This window comes from Stegostoma tigrinum, chromosome 7 (assembly GCF_030684315.1).
Source record: "Stegostoma tigrinum isolate sSteTig4 chromosome 7, sSteTig4.hap1, whole genome shotgun sequence".
Taxonomy (NCBI): Eukaryota; Metazoa; Chordata; class Chondrichthyes; order Orectolobiformes; family Stegostomatidae; genus Stegostoma; species Stegostoma tigrinum.
Window position 1 is genome coordinate 41,478,850 of NC_081360.1, and position 27,375 is coordinate 41,506,224.

The 27,375-nt window shown below is 40.0% G+C and overlaps 1 protein-coding gene across 2 annotated transcripts in view; it reads left to right on the plus strand.

Moving 5' to 3' along the window:
- The window catches only part of pde1a (phosphodiesterase 1A, calmodulin-dependent), a 462,032-nt gene that overhangs the window by 112,284 nt on the left and 322,373 nt on the right, over positions 1 to 27,375 (plus strand). For both annotated transcript variants that reach the window (XM_059647187.1, XM_059647188.1), the window contains 2 exons: positions 8,370 to 8,480; positions 15,729 to 15,755. In XM_059647187.1, the coding sequence (XP_059503170.1) occupies positions 8,370 to 8,480; positions 15,729 to 15,755 (138 nt within the window). The remainder of the gene's footprint in view (positions 1 to 8,369; positions 8,481 to 15,728; positions 15,756 to 27,375) is intronic.

Genomic DNA, 27,375 nt, shown 5'->3' on the forward strand with positions numbered 1-27,375 from the left:
TTCAGTAAAAGTCACATGATGAGATAGAGACAGCCCTGATGAAATCCAGGGTTATTGTTTACACAACTCAGTGTTCCAAAAGGGCTACAGGCTAGAATAAGAGGTAATGGGAACTGCAGATGCTGGAGAATCCAAAATAACAAAGTGTGGAGCTGGATGAACACAGCAGGCCAAGCAGCATCTTAGGAGCACAAAAGCTAACATTCCGGGCCTAGACCCTTCATCAGAAAAGGGGGATGGGGGGAGGATTCTGAAATAAATAGGGAGAGAAGGGGAGGCGGACTGAAGATGGATAGAGGAGAAGATAGGTGGAGAGGAGAGTATAGGTGGGGATGTAGGGAGGGGGTAGGTCAGTCCGCGGAGGTCGGGCAGGCCGGGGGGGGGCGGGATGAGGTTAGTAGGTAGGAAATGGAGGTGCGGCTTGAGGTGGGAGGAGGGGATAGGTGAGAGGAAGAACAGGTGAGGCAGGCGGGCACGAGCTGGGCTGGTTTTGGGATGCAGTGGGGGAAGGGGAGATTTTGAAGCTTGTGAAGTCCACATTGATACCATTGGGCTACAGGGTTCCCAAGCAGAATATGAGTTGCTGTTCCTGCAACCTACGGGTGGCATCATTATGGCACTGCAGGAGGCCCAGGATGGGCATGTTGCCTAAGGAATGGGAGGGGGAGTTGAAATGGTTTGTGACTGGGAGGTGCAGTTATTTATTGCGAACCGAACGTAGGTGTTCTGCAAAGCGGTCCGCAAGCCTCCGCATAGTTTCCCCAATGTAGAGGAAGCCACAACGGGTACAGCGGATGCTCCCTTCCCCCACTGCATCCCAAAACCAGCCCAGCTCATCCCCACCTCCCTAACCTATTCTTCTTCTCACCTATCCCCTCCTCCCACCTCAAGCCGCACCTCCAATTCCTACCAACTAACCTCATCCCACCCCCTTGACCTATCTGTCCTCTCTGGACTGACCTATCCCCTCCTTACCTCCCCAGCTATACCCCCCTCTCCACCTATCTTCTTTTCTCTCCATCTTCGGTCCACCTCCCCCTCTCTCCCTATTTATTTCAGAACCCTCTCCCCATCCCCCTTTTCTGATGAAGGGTCTAGGCCCAAAACATCAGCTTTTGTGCTCCTAAGATGTTGCTTGGCCTGCTGTGTTCATCCAGCTCCATAGTTTGTTATCACAGGCTAGAATATATTGGGTATTGGAAATGGCCCGTGCCCCTAAATAGATAAGGCCAAGGTGCACTCATGTTGGTTTGTGGGGTTGAATTAACTTAAGCTGTGGAAAATAACTGAAAGTAGTCAGTAGTTATCGGCAGAGGTTTCAAATTGCTACATCAGCAGCAATAGCAGATGGAGGAAAATGCTTAGCAGGGAATAAGCTAACCACAAGGAGATAGGGTTTGGTGGGATGATGTGTAGAACGCAGTCGCCTCCAGGACTGTGTCACTGTTAATAAGCACCTCCTGGTTCCATATTCAATTAGACATTTTTGAAGGCCTACCTTTTTGTTGGTGGGATTCACAGATCACTGACTGGGTTACAGACTCAGAGTCACAGATCATTGCAGCTCAGGAAAAGGCCATTCAGCCCATTATAGCTGTATTACCTGTCTGAAACAGCAGGTTACCCAGTGCCCTTCCTAGCTTTCTCACTGGTCCTGCACCTTGTCCCTTTTCAGATGATAACTGATTATCTTTTTAATTTATTTGACTGAAAGCATTTGAGCTTTCAGTCACTCGCTGCACGGGAAAGATTGGCTTCAGGTCTCCATTGCTTCTTCCACAGTTGCCTTGTACATGTGTCTTCTGTTCTTGGTCCTTTCGCTAATGGAGACAATTCTTTTCCTGCCTATTCTGTCTAGATACCTCATGATTTTAAATACCTCTGTTGAATCTCTCCTCATACTCCTCTTCTCGAATTAAAACAGTTCCAACATTGCCAATCTATCTTGGTAACTGATGTTCCGATAAATCTGTATTGTTCAGCGCAGACAGACTTTCACCCTAATTCGCAGAGTGTTTCGAGCACGTGCTCAGCTCCTCTTTTGCTTATATTAAAGGGACTAATAATTGTTTTCAGTTCAGACTGTGAATGCCTATCATTTTGTTAGTATGGTGGAGGCACATGTCACTTGTATTGATTACACTTTTCCTAACCACCTTTTTTTGAAACTTTGACATATTTTCACACCTGAAAATGTTGGACGGCCTAAACAAATGTCTAAATATGATGGAAGTGATAAATGGCCTACTGTAGGTCAGCTTGACAATATTTTATTTAAGTGGCTGAAAGCTCCTGACTTGTAACTAGCAATACTGAGCAGGGAAGTCAAGGTCTGATAAATTGTTGAAAAATAGGTTATCTTTTGAGCTCAAGAACTCAATTCTTTTGAATGCTGCCATTTGCAGAACAGCTTCCAGCATTTTCCTTTGGTGCACAAGCATTGCTTTCAACATGTTATCTTCTTTCTTGACTTTTGTGCCTGAAGGCATATCTGAAATGATTATTGGCTGAGCAGCAATGAGCTGCCATGACATTTTTTTACCGTGGGTGGGCTAAAGATGCAGGCCTGAATTCCACCTCAGCGACAAAAGGGAAGAGTCTGATCCTCACTTAACTTCAGCAACTGAGCGTTCACACCACATCCGTTTGCAAATTATGTGCCCACACATATTAATGCGAAGATAACAGGAGCAGAAGATTTACTTTGTTTTGTGTTTTTGTTTAATCCTGAAGTCCAATTATTTATCAAATAGTTTAAGAAATGTCTTTTAAAGAGGACTGATTCTATCTTCATTATTTTCAAGTGGTGATCTCTCAGTACGTTACTGTATTTCACAGCATCCTTTTTTTAATTGATTTGTAAATACATCTATTAATTGTAGCCTGTAAGCATTGCTTTCAATCTTTTGGATAAAAGTGGGAGAAAAGTCTTTTACTAATCAATGTAACCTCAATGTTTCTGAGTTCAGTTATGAGGTATCTGTTTCTCCTGTATTATAAGTATCTCATTCATGAGTTCATGTAAGTCAAAATATGAATTTGTTTTGAGTCATAGAGTCATAAGGATGTACAGCACGAAAACAGACCCTTCAGTCCAACTCATCCAGGCTGACCAGATATCCTAAATTAATCTCGTCCCATTTGCCAGCATTTGGCCCATATCCCTCTAAACCCTTCCTATTCATATACCCATCCAGATGCCTTTTAGGTGTTGTTATTGTACCAGCCTCCGCTATCTCCTCTGGCTGTTCATTCCATACACACACCACTCTCTGTGTGAAAAAGTGGCCCTTAGGTCCCTTTTTAAATCCCTCCCCCCTCAACTTAAACCTATGCTCTCTAGTTTTAGACTCCTGTACCTGGGGAAAAGACCTTGGCTTTTCACCCTATCCGTGCTTCTCATTGTCTTTTCATCCTCTATAAGGTCACCCCTCACAGCCTCCGATGCCCCAGGGAAAATAGGCCCAGCCTATTCAGCCTTTTCCTATAGCTCAACCCTTCCAACTCTGGCAACATCTTTGTAAATCTTTTCTGAGCTGTTTCAAATTTCACAATACCTTACCGATTGAACATAGTATTCCAAAAGTAGTCTATTGCACTCTAATTGTAAACCTTCTGAAATATTCTGCCAGAATGCTGCTCTACCTTTTTTATTCACTGAGATAAGGTTGTTCATAAAGAGCAACTAGCATATCTCTATCAGTATCTGCTAAACCAAAGGCCCCTTACCCACTATGGACAGAACCAAAGTAATGTATAAGATTCCATGCAAGGACTGCAACAAACATTATCTTGGACAGACAGGAAGGAAACTGGCCACAAGAGTACATGACCTCCAACTAGCAACAAAAAGACACGACCAGTACTCACTCGTCTCCACACATGTGGGCAACCAGAACCACCCAGTTCGACTGGGATAATGTCAGGATCCCAGAGCAAGCCAAACAGAGACAACCGCTTGAATTTCTAGTGGCCTGGTTCTCCACCAAGAAGGCCATCAATAAACACGTAGAATTAGAATATACACACCACTGCAAAGAAAGTCCGAAATGAGGTAATCAACTCTGATGGATCTCAGAGTTTAAATAACAAGCGGGAAAACACAACAATGCTTCATCGGGGGCTGCACTGATGATGTTACCCAGCAGGGTAATGAAACATCTGCAAACTAATGAACCAGTTCGTTGAGCGAACCAACCACAGCATCCACCAAGCTACAAGTCTACTCAAGAACCTTTAATCGGTACCCTTTTTAATTGAAATTCTCAAATGTCACATTTTGACCATGATCTTGACAGGGGTGGACTCAATGAGCTTAAGAGAAGAATTGTGACCCTGATTTCCGTCTGTCTTTTTGTCAGGTGGCACAGTCTTTGCCTATTGTTGTGTGGAGCAGCATGCATACCACAGAAGGCTGCACTCTAGGTACAGCTCAAGGAACCAACTATTGGAGAAGTGATTGCTTGGGATAGGGTCTGCAGCTAGGTGGAGGATGGTCCGATCTTGGAAAATTGAAGGAGCTAAACTTCCAGAGAAGGATTCCTGCTCCCCTTAGTCCACAAACAGTGCTGGAAAAATACTTGCATCTTCCAGTCCTTATCACCCTTGATCTACTGGGTTTTCTGTTATACAGGAAAGACATCTGTTGAGGGTTAAACAGAAAATTGGAGGGGCCCAGTTGAAAATTACTAACTGTTTTATTGGTGCAGACTTGTTGGTTGTCCCTGTAAGTTGAACTTTTGTGAATAACAGAGAACGAGGGCTGTTGGATGTTGGTTTCAGATTTTGAATGTCTTTATATCCAACATGACCTAAATCCATCTCTGCAAATTGACCCTGAGGGGCAGATGAACTCACTCATATCCCTGCTTTTAACACGATTTAAAACTGAGAAGGAGTGAACTTATGGAGCATGGAGAGCCCTGATTTTTAGTCTCTTGTCATCCCCTCAGTACCTTCCTATCAAGTGTCTTGTTCCAATTCAGCATTGCTTCAAATTGTGGGCATTGCTTTTCTCGGCATTGTAGCTAATACTCACCATTCCATATGTTTGACACAGTGGATTAGGATGGAAGTGGATTGGGCCACTTTGTTATTTTGTTGTATTTTTTGATGATATATTCTATCCAGAGTTTTGAATAAATTGTCTGCATTAATGTTTAATTTCAAAGTTAGCCTTGTCTAACTTAAGCACTTGCCATGGTCATTATGAGTTTACACTTTTAGAAGAAACAATGTTTTATTGAAAGAAGATCTGCTGTAACAGGATAGTGCCCACCAGATAATGATTACGCTTGAAGTTGTTGCTGAATGCTCAGGGGTAAATGGTGAATTCTATATTTTTGATGAATATCTTTCATATATTGACTTAAATGAAACCCACTTACGGTAACCCAGTCTCCACTGACATTTGCTAGTATCTTAACAAACAAGTAATCTAGGTAACAAACTGTGCAGATGGTACTTGGATTCTGTCTGTGCTTCCCAAATAATCAGCTACTGCTCTGCTCAAGGAATGTGTGGAACAGACAATATGAGAAAACAAGGCAATCTGTTAAATTTGAAGAGGAAACAGATGAGTCAAATCATTTAACTATGCTGTTTCGTTGCAATGGCATTATTTGCTCACTTTCTGCTTTGCGTATGTGGAGTAAGGTATCTTATGAAGCAAAGGAGATGGAAGAAATGTATTGTTGGAAACTACTGACAGCTGCTGTTGAAGCACTGACAGTTCTCATTCTGTAGTGTTGGGAAAAAAAACTAAGTTTTAAATCCCAAATAAACTGAGCCCTGACCTCTGCTGTGCTTTTGTGAGGTGAACCAAATGGCAGCCAGATGGTTCGTCAAGGTGGAGGGAATAGTTACAAAGAGATAGATTCCCAAGCTGCACTTCCATATCTCCTGGTAGTCAGCTTGAAACAGCTTATGAAGACCTGGCCAAAGGGTGGTTGACCCATTTTCTGAGAAATAAATGATGTAATGCTCAATTAAAACAGAGGAAATAAAAGTGGAGAGAGAGTTTGGATGACTTTCCTACAGACCAATTCTATTTAAATGTAAGTTATGCTAATCATCAATGCTGAGGCTGCCATTTTACATTCTGTACTCCAATGGGAACTGCAATCTTGCGTTGATGGTCCTTTTTTATCTGTAATTCTCAATTTAGCTTTAAAAGATACGTAACCTCAAGAATAACTTTATTTTATCAACTATATTATGGATAAATATTATCAAATTACTTTGCATAGTCACATGCTACTTGACATTCATTGATACCATTGGATAGCATAGCACTGGCTCTTTTCCATATTGGTAGCTTTAGATTTTTATAGCTAATGCTAGGGCATGGGAATACTGAGATATTGGCCCTTAAACGCATCAAATAGGAAAGTTTGCCTTTCCTACTTATAGGTTTTGCAGATCTAGCCTGTGCCTTCTGATGTTCCAACTATGATATTTAAAACTGAATAGTTTGCTGTTGATTTCTATACTTGGGTTTCTGGTTGACATGGAGCCTGACTCAATATCTCCTGTACTGCTGTCGAAACCTGAAGTGAAACCAAAACAAATCAGAATCTCCAAATCTGAGGGTTTTTTTTGACTGTTCATTGTTTTGAAGAGACTTGCATGCAACTATTCATTTTGTTGTTAGTCACTGTTTTGACTGTCTCATTTGCTGTACTTCTGTAATGCTTTTATGTGGTCCCCATTCTATTTCTCTTCTCAAATTTCTTTATAGTATGGTTCGTATCATAGTCTAGTTGGTAACAAAGCAGATTATGAATAGAAATAGTAACTGTGGAATGGGGAGAATTAGAAGAGCTGCATTGCAAAGTTATGCATATAGGGACAACTCTCCAAGTGTGATTAGTAACACTTTCTGATTTGTTGAGATGTATATTATCAGGCAGATGAACAGGTCTGAAAGGTACAAAGTTAATAGAGTAAAGAGAGGAATATGATCTATGTATAAAGCACCGATCAGATCTCTTGGAAAGATCCCAAACGCATCACATACAATCAATTACCTCAGAGTGCGATGATTTGATTGACTGTGGCAGTCAATTTACACACAGCTTCCTACAATGAGGAACTTCATTGAAGTTAGATTTTAACATATATTGCCACCTTGGTCAGTTGCCTGTGTATCATATGGAATTATATTTGTTTGCTGCATTATAGTTTCACGTCAGACAGTTGTAATAATGCAACCGTTAACAATCAATGTGATTGGGTGACTGGCAGGATGTAGTACAACAGAGCTTTAGTAGAATTGAAATTGATGTGTTCAAGCCTGGAAGGAATTAAGGTCAGTTTGTGTTTGCTAAAGATGAATGCAGAAAATTAATGAAATAAATAGGCTTTGCAATCTTTTAAATTTTAGTGTCACACATTTCACAAAGCATGCACACTTCCTGTTTGCTTTTTAACTGATCTTTATATTTCATTAAACTTCTTATAATATTCGAGAATGAGGGAATTTACAGATCTTGCCACTTGTGAGTGCCTGTAAATTAAAAGGTATGACAGCTCTGCCAAAATAAGGGTTTTAGCATTTAATATTTATTGAACTTACATTGTATTTCCAATAAAGTATATTCAAATAGAGCTTAGATGGAGGACTTCTAGACAAATTTCAGAGGATGCAGTGCACTGATAGAGTTGTGCAGCTACTAACTCTCTTGGTTAAACTGACAGTGCCTATTGAGCAGAGTTGCTAGGAGAGGGTGAATAATTGTGACTTCAACATTAGCTGTTACGTGTATTTCTTAAATAACGACTTGTGGAGCTCCATGGTTTCCATCTTATCTGGGTTTATGGTTTCAAAGGTGATGTTCTCTCTGCTGAGATGTCTGATCTGTTCCTGTATTCTTTTCACTGATTCGATCTTTTGTTGCTTTTATGTAGCGCTGCACATGCCTGTTTCTTTCTTTAAGAGGAGCATAGGGAAGTGATGGTAATGACCCACTTCTTTGTGCTTCCTCTAATCCTAATCTTTGAGTAGCTTCATCGGAATTGTGAGCATTATCTAAATCTTTTGTATTTGTTTGAAAATAGATTATTTGGAGAATTTGAAATGTTGAATTTTTGCAAATACTTCATTAAAAATATGGCTCTGCCATTTTAATATCCAGCTATTCTCAAGACTTGTGCTTGCTTTGCTGTTTTAAATTCTAGCACTGCCTTACATTCAAGAACAACGTTGAGAAAGTTCACACTTGTAGTACAGGAAAAGCATTGTGATTGTTTATTAAAACAAAATATTTTGAATGGAAGGTACTGTGAAATGTGGCAGTTAGGAAATACCATGCACTGAGGGATATTTAAAGTTGTTGAGCTTGAGTCTAACTGTAGCTATTTAATCCCAGAATTTTCACCATGGAAACTTCGCCTGCAGAGATGAAGGAATTTGACAACAGTTCGCTTGAGTTCCTAAAACCAGACCATCCTGAGAAAATGTGGATTCGCTTGCAGGGAATGTAAGTATTCTTTTAATGATGAACATTTACACTTTCAACATGTGATGCTACTTTCTCTACATTCTTCATCTTCAGTTTCAAATCTTATTCACACAGAGAAGAGAACCTTGGGTCATCTCAAAGGATTTAACAGAACCATAGAATTTTATAGAACAGAAAGAGGCCATTCAACTCATTGTCTCTGTACCACGTGCTGAAAGAGCTATCCAGCTAGTCTCACTCCCCAGTCTGATCTCTATAGCCCTCTAAATTAGTCACTTTTAAATATCTATTCAGCTCTCTTTGGTATACACCTCCACCACCCTCCCAGGCAAACACCTTTCTGAGTAAAGAAGTTCCTCCTCATATCACTCCTAGCTTTCTTGCTGACAATCTTGAAATTATGACTCCTAGTTACTGTGATACCAACTAGTGGAAACAGAATATCAGTCTTTGCCGTGTCAAAACTAATCATAACTCTGAACACCCCAACGAGGTCACCTCTTAATCTTCTCTACTCCAACTAGAATAAACCCAATTTCCGTAATCTTTCCTTGTGTCTAAGCTCCCTGTTCCTGGCACCTTTCTAGTAAATCTCTTGCACTCTTCCAGGGCTTTAACATCCTTCCTTAAATAAGGAGCCCAGAATTCCAAACACTCTGAATGTGGTCTGACCAATGGTTTGTAGAGGTGCAGCATCACTTCCTTGCCTTCATACTCTAGTCTCTATTTGTAAAAAGTAAGCCAATTTAACAGCTGTTTCAACTTGCCTGGCCATCTTCAGAGAATAATGCATGTATAACCCCATTGTCTCACTGCTCCTGTATTCTTCTCAAAGTTATACAATTTAGCGTGTATTGTCTCCCCATGTTTCTTCCACCATGTATTATCTTACATCTCTCTGCATTGAGTTTCATTTACCAGGTGTCTGCCCATTTGGACAATTTGTCATTGTCGCTTTGAAATCGCAATCCTCACAATTCACCATTATCCCTAGCTTGGCATCATCTGCAAATTTAGAGATTTTGCCCTCCACACCCACCTCCAAATTGTTTCTACAAATCTGAAAAAAAAACAAAAGCCCCAACACCAATTACTTGGGAACACCACTTTCAACTCATCACCAATCTGAGAAATGCCTGTCTATGCCGACCTTCTGTTTCCAATCTTTTAGCCAACTTCTAATCCATGCTGTCAAAGATGCACCAATTCCAAACATTTGTAATTTGCTACCCAACCTGCCACATGGCAGTGTATCCACTTTCTGAAAGTCCAAAATATACAACATCCACAGAACTACCCTAATCCACTGCCAGTGTCACCTTATCAAAGAACTCAATTAAATTTGTCAGTCATGACCTGCCCTTGACAAAGCCATGTTGAGTATCTAGTGTTAAATTATTTTTCTCTAATTGTGTACTTACTTTATCCTGTATTTAATCTCCATCAGTTTTCACACCGTTGAAGGTGAAAGATCTCCTTGTTTCCTGGATTATTGATTGTCCCTTTCCTAAATAATGACATCATATTTGCAATCTTTCCGTCCCACAAGAACTCATGCTGTAACATTTCTGACTCCACAATTTGCTGCCAAGCCTCTCTCAGCAATCTAGGATGCATCCATCTGGGCCTGGCAACTTCTTGACTATCATATCAGCTTTCTTTATCTAAGGCCATACTGCTAAGCTGCTGAAAACCGACATTTTCAACTGATCCATTTCACCATTTTCTACTTTGTTAAAGGCAGAAGCAGTGCACTTATTTGGTATTTTTGCTTTACCGTTTGCTTCAGTGAGCAGCTTGTCTTGCTTTTTCCTTATGTGTTCCTTTACCCTTCACTAATCTTTTCACATTGATATGTTTGAAGAATATTTTACAGTTTGTTTTAGTGCAGCCTGGCATCCTTTCCTCATGCTTCCTCTTGACTTTCCTTATATCTAGACTTGGCCTCTCTCCAGCCTTCCTGATTTCTATTATGATTATTTTTCCAGTGTGCATCACATTCTTCCTTTTTCTTCCTGATTTTCTCATTAGTAATCATACAGAGTTTCCGGCTTTGGACACCTGGTATTTATTTCTAGTGGTACGTGTGTAGCTTGCATCTTATTTGTCTCTCGTTTGAAATTCTCCAAACTTTCATACACAGTTTTATCCACCAAAATATGTTTCCAATCAGCATGCACCAGTTCAACTTTTGGACCTCTAAAATCTGCCTTTTCCCAGTCGAGAATATTAATCATCTTTCAACATTAATATTAAACCTTATTATGTTATGATTACTATTTCCCAAATGCTCCATGTTTCCACTTGGCATGCCTCATTTCCTAGGACCAGATCTGGTCGAACTCTCTAGTAGGACTGGAAAAGGACTATTCCAGGAAGTTCTACTGCACACTTTACAGGATTTTCTTCCCTTCTGTGCCAACTTCTACCTTTGTCCCACTCTTCACTTGGATAATTGAAATCACCAATTATCACAACCCTACATGTCCTGCAGGTTTCCATCACTTGTGTATAAATACTCTGTTTGCCTTTCTCCCCACTATTTGAAGATCTATTATAAATACACAGCAAAGTCATTGCTCCCTTCCCGTTTCTTACCTCCAACCATACAGATTCTAATTTAGATTATAGCCATTTTATAAGTGTAGCACTTCAGTTACATAACAATTATGCACAAAATGTACATATATTTATGTTTTGTAACTTGCAAACACAAGAGGAGCAAAAGACAACCTATAGCTCTTTGTTGAGGTGTATCAATTTTTTATTCAAATTTACGATTTTGCAATTGCTGGAAATCTGAAATATGTACAAAGGATGCTGGAAGTACTCAACAAGTCAGATGGCATCTGTGGAAGGAAAAATAGAGTTAAATCAGGTTGATGGACATTCATCAGAACTGGAAAAGATTAGAGTTGTAGTAAGTGTTGAGCAAGCAGTAAGGTAGGGTTAAAAAGGATAAGGTGGAATTGTGGCCATAAGAATGAAAGATGCCTATTATAATCTAGAAGGGAGAGAGATTAAATGACAATGGCGATGAAGGTACAAGGTGAAAAGGGATGTTAATATGAAAAATAAAGGATCTAAAAATGCACCCACAGGAGGCATAATTTTATGGCCTAATCATTATCAGGATATGCTGTCAAAAAATAAATGGGCAAGTTAGTTATGATCTGAAATTGTTGACTTTAATGTTGAGACTGGAAGGCTGTAAAGTCCTTAGTCAAAGGTGAGATGCTATTCCTCCAGTTTCTGACAATAAAAAAATAGTGTTAAGGGGTGGAGGGGAAAAGAATGGGTAAAGTGGCTCAATAGCTACTGCCCGTAGGGTTCATTTAGATTATCCTTTTATGTTCTAGGATTTTGTGTTCCTCAGCATCTCTTTTCTAGGTAGTTTCCACTTTCTTAAAAGGAAGAATGACTGGCTCACTAATGATTAAGACTCTGAACCATAGATTAAAAGCAACAACCTCCAGCAACCGGGGAGAAGAGGACTTTTTTCAGGTTCAGGTATTTTCTGCTGTGCAGAGATGCACAAGCCTCCTTCCTGAAGGCCTCTAACAGCAGCATTTACACCCATAAGCTGTTCAACTACGTGGGACCCAATTACACAGGGCAATGGCTCTTTTCATCGCCGACTGGTCACTATTCCACAAACCGATCAGCTACTTGTTGCTGGCCAAATTTCACTTTGTACATGCCACCTGTCAGCAACCAGCCTATTCCAGTGGTTGAATAAAGCAACAGTTTAGACACCACTTACAATGAGTTTCAGCAATTTGCTTTTAAAAAGTGCAATCTTTGTTTTGTAAAACAGTCCTTTACCTGTTTCAGTCCCTAGCCGAAGATACAGAAAACCAGAAAGATACGGTCTTTACACCTACTTCTGCTTCTATCTTCTATGTAAATGCCATAGCTCACTAACTTTTGGAGGTACTAGGTCAGATATTGACAGTATGTAAATTACAGGTAGCATCAGTGATGAGACACCAGTCTTGAGAGGCCAATAGTAAAGGGCACACTGGCACTGAGTCACTGGAGGCCAAGGACAGACAAATTTTCTGGTTCGTAATTCTCAGAGAAGGAATTCAATATGGCAGTGTACGGAAAAGTGCTGATGGATAAATACACTGAAATGTTGGATGAAAATCCGTGTACCATACCTGGACATCTTGAATATCCTGTGCAATGGTAGTCACTCCAAAGGACCTGCCCTGAGAACCTACTGTTCTGTTCCAGAATAACAGCATTCATTCTTTCAACACATTCATTCTGACGTTGTTCTTGAAGTTGCCTGCTGTGGAGCAGTGGAAACTGCTCCCCAATGCTAAAATGGTGTTGCCAAGGCACTCTTGGGCCAGATCTGTGCGAAGTCATGTGCAGTCTCCCTACTGAAAGTCAACAGCTTTCTGCTAGTAGTGCTACAGACACTGGGGTCAAAGTATCGGGACAGGTAAAGGCAAACAGAGTTATTGCCTGGTGATCAGCAAATGATGATCAAGCAGATATGTTCAGAATCGTGACTCTGCAGGTAGCAAGCATTGACAAACACAATGTGTAGAGTGTGGTTGCATACCAACTGAGGGAATGGATTCCTCTATGTTTGTGGTGCCTTGAATTAACATGCACTGTTAGCAAAGAAGTATATCATGCATCACCAACAGTTTCTGCCAGAAGGTAGCCTATTATCCTGGTGAAGTAATGTTCCTGGTCAATCTGCTTCTCTTGGAAAAAAATGAATGCAATTTATTTCTCTCTGTTGCATAGAGAATAATTCTTTTAAATAATAATGAATGGTAAATTGTGAGTTATTGGGGATATTGGCCATTCCAGCCTGGGAGGAGCTCAATGCAAAGACATTCTTCATCAAAGGTACCTTTTCAGCCAGGGATAATGTCATCATTCTCCTGCTCCGAGGTTGCAGGTTTGTCTGCACACTCACTATTTCTTACTACAATACGAAAATGTGTTCTGAGGACCCTGGGTGAATACGTCCTGACATTGACAGACCTCTTCTTTGTCCGGTCTACTAACTCTGCTTGTGATGTCTACAGACCAATAGGGATAGAAAATACAGCACATATGACTGAGCAGAACACTTCAGAGCAGAACCAAGGCCTTCACCGTGTGTCAAACCACGCACTACACACTCCAACTTTACCATTTTTAGCTACACAAATCCCCATGCACTTTAGACAAACCTTTTCTATATCCATTAGATTTTACTCAGAAATTAGCCTGAAAGCAATTGATGGTTCCCCAGAAATAGTGCTGTGGGGGTGAGGAAAGGGAGGGGTCCCTTTCTGCTGCAAAATGCACACACAGCTGTCTGAAGTTAAGAGTTCTAAAGTTACGCTACCAGGTTTAAATCAGTTTGGCTCTGACTGACAGCACAATATGCCAACTCAGCGTCCTTCTGACACATCTTCCCAATGCTTGCTGGGTATTATTGGACAACTAAATTTAAAATGAATGTCACTGATTTTGTCACTTCAAGTCAAACAGGCCCACATTTCATTCTACAGTTTTTAAATACAAATTTGTTATATTTGAGTATATTTAAATGATTTCCATTGATCTTTCATTTGTAATATAAAGTAAGGAGTGTAGAAAATGAGATTCATTTATTTGACAGTGGATGAACAGAACCCTCTAAGAGAAATTCTTTCAAAACACAAAACCATTTTTGGTCTTCATTGAATCCATGCTTTCAATAATTTGAAACTATGATTGACTTCATCAAGGAAACTGTTTTGGGTGTAATTATTTAAGCAGAATAGCAATCTTGGTCTAGTGCATTTGAGAATGACGAAGCAATCTTGTGTCTTTCCTGATGAAATAAATTGCCTATCTACTGGAGCTGGTGATTGAACTGTCTCTTTAAATCATGTTTAATGAAAGACAATTGAGACTTGCAATTGTTACTGAAGCTTCATTTTCCTCTTCATCTGAGAAAATAAGACTTAGGGCAAGCGATGATGCTAAGAATTGGATTCCTTGAAGGGAAAATAACATCATGTTGGGTGTGGCTACTAAAACAACTTCCAAATAATTACTCCACTGTAGCTCCTAGTAGCTGTGTAGCGTAACAATGTGGCAATTTCTAGAGTTGGACTAAAAAGAGATCTGCAAATTGCTATGGTGGATCTTATCATTAGCATGAGATAAGTGCAGGCTCAGCCAAGCTTCACATTTTGGTTAATGCCAATGTAAACTTTTGATAAAATGTAGTATTGCACATAATTGCAGACATAATTCTATTAATACAATATTTTGGGCTAATACAGTTGAAGTTTTCACGCAATGCACGATAAAAATGTCTTTAAAAGGTAATTAGACACATAGATATTTCTAGTTGTTACAGGTTGAAATGGGATTTCTCTTTAATCTATGCTTTGTTTGAGGCAAAATAAGTTTAATATCTCAAACAAGCTCCCAATTTGAATGTTCAGTTTCAAATTTTCTTTTTCTTCTGTTCATTGGTTTCACTTTCTTTTTCACAAATCAGTTCTGAAGTTATAGCTCAGTTGAGGGGCACATCTGGCATGAAGCAAAACTGCAATTTCCCCAATCCCAGTATCCCTTAGATAATCATATATCCTGAGGGCGGGTACTTTCAGTGGGAAGTCGCTGTGATTCCAAGCAGGTCTGTTCTGTCGGACTGACATGCTTCAGCAGTAATCTGGGCAGGCTCCAGCAGATTGTTTAAAAATTGTTGGTTTATCCTTCTGGAAATACACAGTAAGTCAGGTAGCATCAATGGTGAGAGAACTACTTAATATTTGATGAAACCTTATCGATCTGAAGTGCTAACTCTGTTTCTTCCCTCACACACGCGACCAGCACTGCTGAGTATCAACAGATTTTGTTCTTGTTTCGGATTTCCAGCTTCCCGCAGTATTTTGATTTCTAGCTGATTTTGCTGGTTTAGTGGGAGTCAGGGTGTGATGCTGAACATCACCTCTGAGCTGCAGTTCTTCCTAACCCTTCAACCCTTGTTCTATGGATGTGAACATTATAGCGTTACACTGAAAGGTGATAGGATTTCCCAACCAGCTAAACAGTGGCAGAATTCTGCTAGTTTCAATTCTATCCCAAATTGCAATTCAACCAATCACTGCCCTACAGACATAATGCCACAGAATTGCTTCTTTTGGCTCATGGAATTTTGAGATTATAATCTTTACCTATTCTGACTGTAATCATTTCATGATATGTCTTTATGCTGAAGGGCAAATAACAGCAAATGTAACATTTTTCTTACAGACAGAAATACAAAAGCACATCACAAAGGTAAGGCTATTTACATAGCACAAATTTTAAAACATCTTGAAGTATGACATGTCCTTTATTTAAAAATATTGTTGTTGAATTGTATTTTCTAACAAATTTATGTGATAGGTGTGTTTGAAGACATACAATTTGTGTTGATGTATGATTTCATTACAAAGCTTAGCACATTGTAGAATGGACTTTGTGAATACATGAGAATTTAGCTGCAGCACAATTACATGCTTTAGACAGTGAAATATGCTATAGCGTCAATACAAACAAAACAATACTGAAAATGATTAGATTCATGTTGTCCTATCTATTGACTTCATTCTGGGCCCATATCAGTTTCAATAAGGTGGGTGGGAAGATTTCTCTTTGTATGGTGTAAGTCATTTAATTTGAAGAAATTATCAAAGCAAATTTAGGTTCTTAGCTGGCCTTCCACTTGCTTCTTACAGGTCTTTCAGCATAAGACTGGTGGAGGCCAGGGGTAAGAACATCTGATATCAGGCAGTTGAACATTCTAACATTCAAAATAGTGCAGGCTGAGATTGACAGGTAATCTAAAGACTAATGCACTCCACCTTCACCACAGAAAAGGTTGGCAATTTTAAGAAATCTTTATGAAGTAGAATGAAGACTGCTGCTTTCTATATGTATATTGAGAAAAGGATATCATTTCATAACATTAAACATACTATATGTTCACTGTTGCTGAAATAAAGACATGTTGAACCTTCCACCACTGTTGCTCAAAATTTTGTTTCCAAATAATCTGCAGCAATATGGCATGGTTCCCCAATAACCATTCAGGCAGGTCTATAGGACATACCTTCTTAGTCAGTACCTGGTAAATCAGTGTCAATCGCGACCCTGAAAACTCTGATTCTATCAGGTCAACCTTTTTCGTTTCATAGCTGTTCATGTGTTTTTTTTTCGAAAAGAAAAGGAATAAAGTATAATTCCCTTTCAATGATAATATGATGCAACATAAAAATATCTCTCACATTCTGATAACTCTCTTCAGGGAATATTATAGATACCCTGGTGCCATCAAGTTACTGTAACCATTACTTCAGCGTGTTAAGTATCTTGTTTATTGAGATGCAACCATCTTGAATGTGCTTTACAACAAGGAGTGTTGAGGTCTTTCAAGCAATATCATAAGTCATGTTTCAAGTCAGTAGCTCATGAGAAGCCAATTAACCAATCCATTGTCACTCTGAATTAAGTAAAACGCCCTTTTTTCTCCCTCAGTCATTCTCAGATATCCCTCTTAGGCACGATTAGTGTTATATAAATAAATATTGTCATATTCTTTTTCTTAATGAGTACTACAAGTTGCTACATAGCTGCCTGATTAACCACTTGATGCAGTGGGTGGCATGGTGGGTCAGTGGTTAGCACTGCAGCCTCATAGCACCAGGGACCTGGGTTCGATTCCAGCCTCGGGCGACTGTCTGTGTGGAGTTTGCACATTCTTCCCATGTCTGCGTGGGTTTCCTCCGGGTGCTCCGGTTTCCTCCCACAGTGCAAAGATGTGCAGGCTAGGTGGATCAGCTATGCTAGATTGCCCATGGTGTTCAGGGATGTGTGGGTTATAGGGAGATAGGTCTGGGTGGGATGCTTCAAGGGGCAGTGTGGACTTGTTGGGCCAAAGGGCCTGTTTCCACACTGTAGGGAATCTAATCTAATCTAATGATGGAAATTCTGCATTTGAAATAAAATCAAGCCAGGATCTTCTACTGTATCCATGATTCTGAATTAAATGTTGTTACAATCATGTTGAAGCAGGGCCAGTATGACTTCACTAAAGCTGTGCTTGTGAATTGTGTTAATATTGTCTGCAGTTCAAATCATGGGCCAATCTGATCCTTTCTACAAATACCCTGCAGGCTAGGCAATATCTGAGGAGAGTGAAACAGAATTAACATTTTGGGCCAAAGAACTTTTGGCAGAATGTCTGATGTGGAATTGGGTAAAACTCTTATAACTTTGAATTTTGCGGAGTTCCTCCAATTACCTACTGTGTCTTCATCAGAAACTTCACAGAATTTCTATATTTAGCTGTTTTTGAATAACTTTGTCATTTTTCCAGGTGTTCAGCAAATATCTGGCTGGAGAACACCATTTGAAAGTGGCCTTGATTTCTAATCTGATGCTATGATGACAGGCCTTTTAAACTTGTTCAAGTCTATGGCGGTGTCATCTGCAGTCATTAGTGCTACACATAAATGTTGACAACTTTCCCATGGATTTTCCAATTGACAAAATATGATGTGAAATTAAATGTTGTTCCAGCATTCATTATAATGTACTTTAGATTTAACTTTCTTCCCATCCTTTCTTGCCCATGTATGTCTCCAATTCCCTACCACCCTTTTTCCATCTCAACAGTAGCTATTTGTATTTATATAATACCTTTAACATTGTAAAACATCCCAGTGCACTTCACAAGAGCATTATTAAGAAAACATTTGCCAGCAACCCATATAAGGAATTATTTGGAAAGATGAATTTAAGTCTTGCATAAAGAGGTATGTTTTAAGAAGTATCTTAAAAGAGGTGAGGGATGGAAATTGATAGGGAGGAAATTCTAGGGCTTTTGTGTTTAGAATCTGAAGGTATATTCACCAATATTGATGCAATTAAAATTTGAAGGTGTGCAGAAGACCAGGATTGGTGGACTGCAGAGAACCTGAATAGTTACAGGTCCAGGTTACAGAGTAAGGCAGGAGTAGGCCATTGAAGGATTTGAAAATAAGCATGAAAATTTTAAATTCAAGACTTTGCTGGTTTGGGAGTCAATGTAGATCAGAAAATGCAAGTTGATGGGTAAACGATATTTAGTTTAGATTAGATCTGAGTTTCAGAAAAAGTTTGCATAGGGTGCAAGATGGGAGGTCAGCCAACAAATCATCAAACCTAGCAGTAACAAAGGTATAACTAAGGATTTCCATGATCGATGAACTAAGACAAGGATAGAGCTGAGCAACATTACAGAGGTGAAAGTCAGCAGTCTTGTGTGTGTGTGGGTACATATAGCACAGCTCAGCTCATTGTTGTTAGCGTTTACACCTGTACCTTTCAATTATCTCCACCTTTCCCCATTTCCCCCACAATTTCCCCTTCAACATTTTTCTCAAAACTCATTTTTCAGTTTTATTTTTACTTTCCAATTTCCCATCCTTTCTCCAATCCCTCCATCAGATCCCTCTCCATCCTCTCTCTTCCACTCCTCAACCCTCATATCTAAGGAGGCTTGAAACACTGATTAGATCGTGGCTGATTGATTGTGACGTCAATGCCAATTTCCTGCCTGGTCTCATATCCTTAACTTCCTTGTATATCAAAAATTTGTCTAACTCAGCCTGGAATGCATTTGTTGACCCAGAAGAGGACTGGGATCCACAGCCTGCTCCTGCTTGATCGCGGCATTCCCGGGAGATGTTGGTGAATGGGCAAATGGCACTGAAGTTCTCAGACAGGAACCTGGAGAACCAGATTGAGGTGCTTGTAAAGGAAAGAAGTTCGTTTCCCGGACTGTGGGCTGAGAAGGGCACAGCATCAGACCCTGTTTGTGCCTCTGTGTAGTCCTGAAGGTACAGCACGGCTCTGTGCAAGGGAAATCATTTGTCACAAACTTGTGTATGTTTGAGGAAGTGACCAAGAAAATAGATAGGGGCAGAATGGTGGACATTGTCTACATGGACTTCAGTAAGCCATTGACAAAGTTCTGCTTGGTAGACTGGGTAGAAGAGTTAGATCACATGGGATTCAGGAAGAGTTTGCCTTTGATACAAAATTGGCTTGATGGTGGGAGACAGAGAATGATGGTGGAGGGTTGTTTTATGGATTGGAGGTCTGTTAGCCAATGGTGTTCTGCAGGGATCGGTGCTGGGTCGATTTTTTACATAAATAGTTTGGATTTGAATATAAGGACCGTGCGTGAGCTTACGGATGACACCAAAATTGGTGGTATAGTGGAAAGTGAAAAAGATTATCTGAGGTTACAAAAGAAGTCTAGATTAATTGGGTCAATGGGCTGAGGAATGGCAGATGGAGGTTAATTTTAATAAATGCAAGGTATTGCATTTTCGTAAAATAAACAAGGGCAGGTTTTACACAATTAATAGTTGGACCCTGGGTAGTGTTGTCAAACAGAGAACAGAGAAAAGCCCCACTTATTTAGCCTGTCCCTATTACTCAAACCCTCCAATCCTGGCAACATTTTTGTGAATCTTTTCTGAACGCCTCCTAAATCAGGAAGACCAGAATCGAATGCAGTATTCTAAAAGTGGCCTTGTCGATGCCCTGTAAAGCTGCGACAAGATGTCCCAACTCCCACAGTCAATGCACTGACCAATAAAAAGTAAGTGTGCCACACACCTTCTTCACCACTTTTTCTACCTGTGGCTCCACTTTAAAGAAACTATGCACCTGCAGCCCTAGATCTTTCTGTTCAGCAACACTCCCCAGGACCCCACCATTGACTGTGTAAGTTTTGCCCTGGTTTGCCTTAGCAAAATTCAACAACACACATTTAAATTAAACTCCATCTGCCACTCGTCAGCTCATCGGCCGATGTGATCAAGGTTCTGTTGTACTCTGAGGTAACCTTCTTCATTGTCCTCGACACCACCAATGTTGGTGTCATCTGCAAACTTACTAACCAAACCTCCTATATTCACATCCAAATCATTTATATAAATAGTGAACAGCAGTGGACTCTCTGCCTCCTACCTTCGAGCCAATTTGTATCCCCCTTTTAGATGGTAAACACTGCTGCTACTAAATGGACTGATCGTGATCCCTCCTCAAGCGATCTAGCCAGATAGCTTCAAACTATAACAGCCAAGACAGGTAGCTTCACATCTCCATGTCTGCATTAGCCTTCCCCTTTGACTGGGCACTAGGAGCCAAAGGACTGACTGTGACCCAGTCCTGCACTATAGAGGCATGGATTCTCGCATTAATTTAGCATTTAAGCTTATCTTTCTCAAAGAGCTTTCAGCATGTTCTTGCATGACGTGAGGATTGGTGGAACAAGCAGACAAATTAATCTCTTCCACCTCAAAAAGAATGCAACTCCTCGAAAGAGACAGTAGAGACTTCACTGTCATTGCCACTCTAGTCAAAGAATGTAGCATTTTCCTGAATTGCTTAATCCAACAGATCATCCATCTCTGGAGCAGTAATGTACTTTATCATCTGCTTCTACTGTAAAAATTCACAACTTACAGGATGGGGCCTGTGCTCCAGCAGAAATAGTGAACTGCACTTGCTTTGGCTTGTTTTCTACATTTCGGAGTTTCTTTGCAACCTGCTGGCAAAAATGTTTTCCATGGGACATGAAGGCAGGATGGGTCCGAGGGTCATCTGTCAAATTGTACGGATTCTCCACTATCTGAAAAAATTCAAGCCAGAATTTCACTGTGGGTGCAATCAGACAACTGGATGAAAATTCAGCTTAAAATAATGCTAGTTTTTGAATCTATCCCTTGGAAAACAATGAAACAGTGGAAGTCACCAGTCATAAATTGCCATTATCAGGATGATATAAGGATAGTTTCAGAACATACCCTGGTATTTGACCATCAGTTGAATTATAATACATGTAAGTAAGAATTTGAGATTGCCAAGTATTAATATCCCTACTTCAAGGAAACTGAACTGCCTATGGAAATGACAGCTGCCAGTTTGATATGGGACACTGGATTTATTTACATGAACCTGAGAATGAGATGCAGTACATCTTTCCTGCTGTTATTACTAAAAGCAAAATTCAAAAACATCATCTGCAGCAAATAATAAGTTAAAATATTGTAGTGAACCAATAATGACATTATTCAGATCACTTCAGATGGTGGCACAGTGGCTCAGTGATTAGCACTGCTGCCTCCCAGCACCAGCAACCTGGGTTCAATTCCAGCCTTGGGTGACTATCTGTGTAGAGTTTGCACATTCTCTGCATGAGTTTCCTCTGAGGGCTCTGGTTTCCTCCTACACTCCAAAGATGTGCAGGTTAGGTGGACTGGCCATGCTAAATTGCGCATAGTGCCCTCATAGGGATGTGCACATGCTGGGTTAGCCATGGGAAATGCAGGGTTATAAACATGGGCTGGGCCTGGGTGCTTTTCAGAGGTTTGATGTGGACTCAATGACCTGCTTCCACACCGTAGGGTTCTATGAATCAGAAATTTTGTCATTTATTGTCAAGGTTTGTTGCAATTCATGAGAATGTCAAAAACGGGCTCAAAACTGCTAATCGTGAATAATTTTGTTGTAGAGATCCAGGATTTCACTCCAACAAAGTAGGTATACACACCCGAAATAGCACAGTTGTGTGAGTGCGGAACTGAACTAAGAGCCTGAAGTCTTCTGAATTGTGTCATTATTGGTTTATTTGTGAATGCCTGATTTGGCACAATTTGGCTCACTTCGGGTTCAAACATGGCTGTCCTGTACATGTGCAAACTGCCTCTCTGCACATTTAAGGTGCCACTTCTGTCCTTACACCATTGCAATTCAGCAAGGAAGACCAAAATTTCCCCTTGAAGTTGCCCAGTTCACAGTTCCATTCAGTCTCACATGCAATGTTCAGTAAAAGCCATGACAACAAAGTATGCTTGGAAATATGTTTTTGAAATAAATATGTAGGAACATTTAAAGTCTTTCAGTCAGTGAATTTTCACAGTTAGGCACAAAATGTCAATTCAATTATTTGCAGCAGTTTTTAAAAGTTGTAATTTTAAAAAGGTGTTGTAAGTGTACAGGAGTGAAAGTGCCTGAGTCTTGAACCTCTAGGTGCTGTGCTGTGTAATGGTCATTTAATGTTTGTTATGTGGCATCTCATTGTCATCTTGATCTATTTGGCCTAGAGTTGGAGTGATGTATTCAGGAAATTTCTGCTGGTTCACCCAGAGAGTGCATCCACGACCTCTGCTGTCAAGCATTGAATATAAATTGTGTTCATTTGCAGTTTAGCACAGAGAGTAGTTGATAGTTTTCATTTTGCACTTAAAAAATGTATATGCACTGGGAATGGAAGAGATGTGATTTGTTTCAATCCAAACTTAATTATTTGTATGTTAATATCAAAGTAGTCCTTTTCTTGAAGAGCTGCGTTATGTTTAAGATATGAAATCTGTGCTGGAAATGTAGCAGATCAATAAGTAAAGTAAACTTAAATATTGTTTTGCGGTTGAGAACACAACAGAAAGCCACTGGGAATGTAAACATTTTCAGCTTGCGCTCCTCCTAAAGGTGAAAATCCAGGAGACGCACGTTTTGTTCAGATGACTATTCCATTTTCTCAATTACGTTTTTAGCCTTAGGTAGATTTTGATTGACAGGTTTGTCACAGCAGCTGTGAAGCAATTAGCAAGAGGAATCTCAGAGGAACCCAAGAGGTACTTCAGCGATATCCAACACTGAAACCCCATGGTATAGGTCAGGAATATGGAATACCATTGTGTCACTCCAAGACATTGCCTATCTGAAAACTCACCACAATGGCCTAAGGTACTTATAGCTTAAAGGTTTCTATTATGTTAAGATTTTCTCTGAAACCTGATTTTCTTTTCCGAAACTGGAGCTTTCTCCCTTGAAATCTGAATATATTCTTTTAAGTGGATAGCTGATTTGAGTTAAATTTAAGTTTTTGCTCAACAGGACTTACTCATAGGAATGCACAATTTCAGGATTCAGATTCTCCAGTCTCCAGATATAGATTGGGATACTGTGGAAGTCCCAATGTGTTGACCTTGCCGGGAATTGCCAAAGACGTTTGAGTATCAGTTGGAAAAATTCTCTTCTCTCTGCTGTGACTCTTTGTAAAGGTCTCCAGCTCTGAGGTAGGAATTCTGTCAGGGCCTAATCCACTTGGGCAATGGTGAGATGGGTGGCAGAGTTGCACGAATTGATCAGTGAGCTCCATCTCAACATCAACATCATTTTGCTGTATCTTGAAAGTTTTTCTCAAGTGGTGTACCAGTACTTTTGTTGGCAGTTGCGAGTTCCCAATTGACGCTCAATATTAAATATTTTAACTGCCCAACTCATCACGGTTTGTGATCCTCTGAAACTCACCATGTGAACAAGCCATGGAGAAACTTGACATGGAAATCAGAGTGGGTCCCTGGCAGGTTGAATTCGACACTTGCTCGTAAAGGTCTCCATGTTGAATACCGGGCAGCAGCATTTCAGACATGCCCCATAGGTACTGCCCAGCTGCACCCAACTTCTACAAACAGTGGCCTGCAACATGTGCGAGCATCTATGACCTCATATGGCCTGCGTCCAATTCTCTTACAGGACGGTCCGGCATTTCAGTCATGCACTTTGGACTGCACTGGCAACTATAATTATAATGTTCCAGCAAGCACACATTGTGGCAGGTACACACATGTAGCTCATGACCTATCAGCAATTTGTGCAGCAGTTCTAATGATGATCAGAAGATTTGGACCAATGCAGAATTTAGCAATTTGGAATAATATTTTATGTTTAAAAGAATTAACAAATCTACCCTAATTCGATATGAACAATATTTCTTATTTCAAATGCTCCCATCTTCCAAGCCAAAGAAGAATTTGAAATAGTTTTATGAAACAAAAGATAATATTTCAAAACATTGTAATTGTTGTCCTTTGTGGGCTTACAAGATGTGATAAGGCATTATAAAGATGTAAATATCATTTCTGCATACTTCACACCTTTATAAGTGTTATATGTAGTCGATATAGTGCCTAATTCCTGTGCCACTGGTGGTATTTAATTGCCTTTCCATGGTCTTTACAGTCCTCACTGCTGACTTTAGAGTCCTACTCCGGTACCACTGTTAATGTTGAGTTTTTACTCTGTCTTCCTGAATGGAAGATTGTTTTAATTAGTTCAATTACACAGAACTACATAGACAATGGAGTGCAGAATCAATCTTTACTGTCTATCTCAGCCTTTCAATAGATCCTTCTAACTTCCTTTCTTTTGTGTACTTGTGTAGTTTCCTTTTGCCAACATCTACCTCAGTCATTTAATGGGTAGTAAGCCATAGATTCTAGCCATCCTCTGAGTAAAAAATAACTCCTGGTTTTATTAGCATATGTCTTATTTAGGAGTCTTCTTTAAGATTCACTTACAAGTGGAAACGTTCCACACCTACCCTATCTCTGATTACAGGCTGGCTGATCTATAGTTACCAGATTTTCTTCTATCTTCCTTCTGTATACAGAAAAACATGTCTGTCCACCAGTCCTCTGGAATTATCCCCTGTTATAGCAAACTTATTAGTATAGTAATTTTGATCTGCTGTGTGTTTTCCTATTTCACCAGTCTGTCTACTTTCTATACTATCTCTCCTCACAGTTCACAATACGTAAAAGCTGTAAATTTTGAAGTGATGCCCTGGAAACCTGAGCATAGGTCATAAATATAAATCAAAAAGGCAATGGTCTAATACACTACTAATACCTTCCTCCAGCCTGCAAATCAACTGTTCCTGTTTCCTATCACTCAGCCTGTTTTGTATCCATGCCACCACTATTGCTTTTTATTCCATGGACTGAACCTTGCTGGGTAAGCCTCTTGTATGGCACAAGCCATAATAAAATTTCTCAGGAAAAGGTGATATTCATCAACCTTGATGAGTTAACTATTGATTTCAGTAAATGACCTTTTTCTCCAAGTCATCACTTATATTTCAAAAGAGAAAAGCTCCTTGCACTATGTAAAAACGTATTTACAATAACATAGAACAAAGAACAATATAGCACAGTATAGGCCCTTCAGCCCATTATGTTGTGCCAAACTATTATCCTACTAACTTCAACCTACCCTGAATACCCTACATTTTACTATCCTCCATGTGCCTATCCAAGAGTTGCTTAAAAGCCTCTAAAGTATCTGACTCCACTACCACTGCTGGCAGCGCTTTCCACGCTCCCCGCCACTCTCTGTGTAAAGAACCTACCTCTGACAACTCCCCTATACCTTCCTCCAATCACCATAAAATTATGCCCCCTCATAATAGTCATTTCCACCCTGGGAAAAAGTCTCTGGCTATCCAGTCTATCTACGCCTCTCATCATGTTGTACACCTTTGTCAAGTCACCTCTCATCATTCTTCGCTCCAATGAAAAAGCCCTAGATCCCTCAATCTTTCCTCATAAGACCTGCCCTCCAGTCCAGGCAACATTCTGGCAAGTTTGTTCAGTTTGTTACCATAACAGTTTGTTTGGTGCTGAGACCCTGCCTTATGAAGTGGGTTTTAATACTTCAGCTGTGACTTCATCAACTTCTGCAGCCTCTCATTGATGCCGTTAAGCTGCAAATCTTCTGGGTCTAGCCCTGAAACATCAGCTTTCCTGCTTTTCTGATGCTGCTTGGCCTGCTGTGTTCATCCAGCTCTATACCTTGTTATCTCAGATTCTTCAGCATCTGCAGTTCCTACTATCTCTCCCCATCAAGAGCATTCACTGTTTTTAACATTGGTAGTCCATCTGTACTTGCAGTTCTTTGCCTGTAATAGATGCTCTGTTAAACCTTGTATTAAGGGAGCAGCAAGTTTCAAGAAAATGTCTGTCTGTTGACATTGTTAAGATATTGGAATGACAGGTATAAGCTTCTCTAAACTTTCCTAAGAGACTAACAAAATCAACGATGACAGACAGTGTAAGTTCTCACAGTAGTTTGAGTTATTATTGTGCCTTATCATTTCCAGGAGTGTGAAATAAATGGGCCAATTTTCATTTCACTCAGATAATAACATAGAGAGCACGATGGGGGTAATAGGAAGCAAGTCATACCAGAGACTGTCTATGGGAAACATGTTTTTCTTGTCTGACCATTCTTATGTGGCTTATTAAATCTTTCCATTGTTAGATTCAGCAATCTATATCCATTCAATTTTCAGCTACCCTATTATTAGGCTGTTCACGTATGCCCCATGTGCCCGTTTCATATGTTATTAACTGCAGTGTCAACAAATGAATTTGATGACTAGGGATTCCTTTCTGTGGCTGAACTTCCCATCATTTACTGTCACTCTTTTCAGTTTCTCCAAATACAGTGAGATATGTACCTTAAATCAGTTGCAGTGTTTTCAGTGCTGCAGCAGAACACAATGTCTCTCCATCCCAATGGCAGTTGTCCAAGTAGCAACAATATTATTTTACGTCCCAGCCCATATATTTAATGAGGCCCTTAGAAAGGACCTTACTAGAGTCTCATGGGCAAGAATCAGTCCTACTTTATCCCTAACCCACCCATGGGATGAAAATTAATCTTTTGCTGTCTTATCCTGCGAGTCCTCAGTGGGGCCATTTATATCCGCGCAGCAGGTTTATGGACGTGGATTTAATGTTCATTACCTTTTACAAATATTGTCTGTTTTCACAAGCTCCTCTGTGCATTTTTTTTTTAACTTTTGAAATTGGCAGTATTCCTGTAAAGAAATACCATGTCATTATAACATCTTAGCCTGAACAGGGAAATTAATGAACATAATGGAATTCATTTTTGGCACTCAGACTTAGAGTTTTAATAACAGTAGAAAGCACTGTTCACTGCATTTTAGCATATAAATGGATGTATTAGTATGGCAATAACTTACTCATTTCCTGCCTAGGCTAGCAAGGGG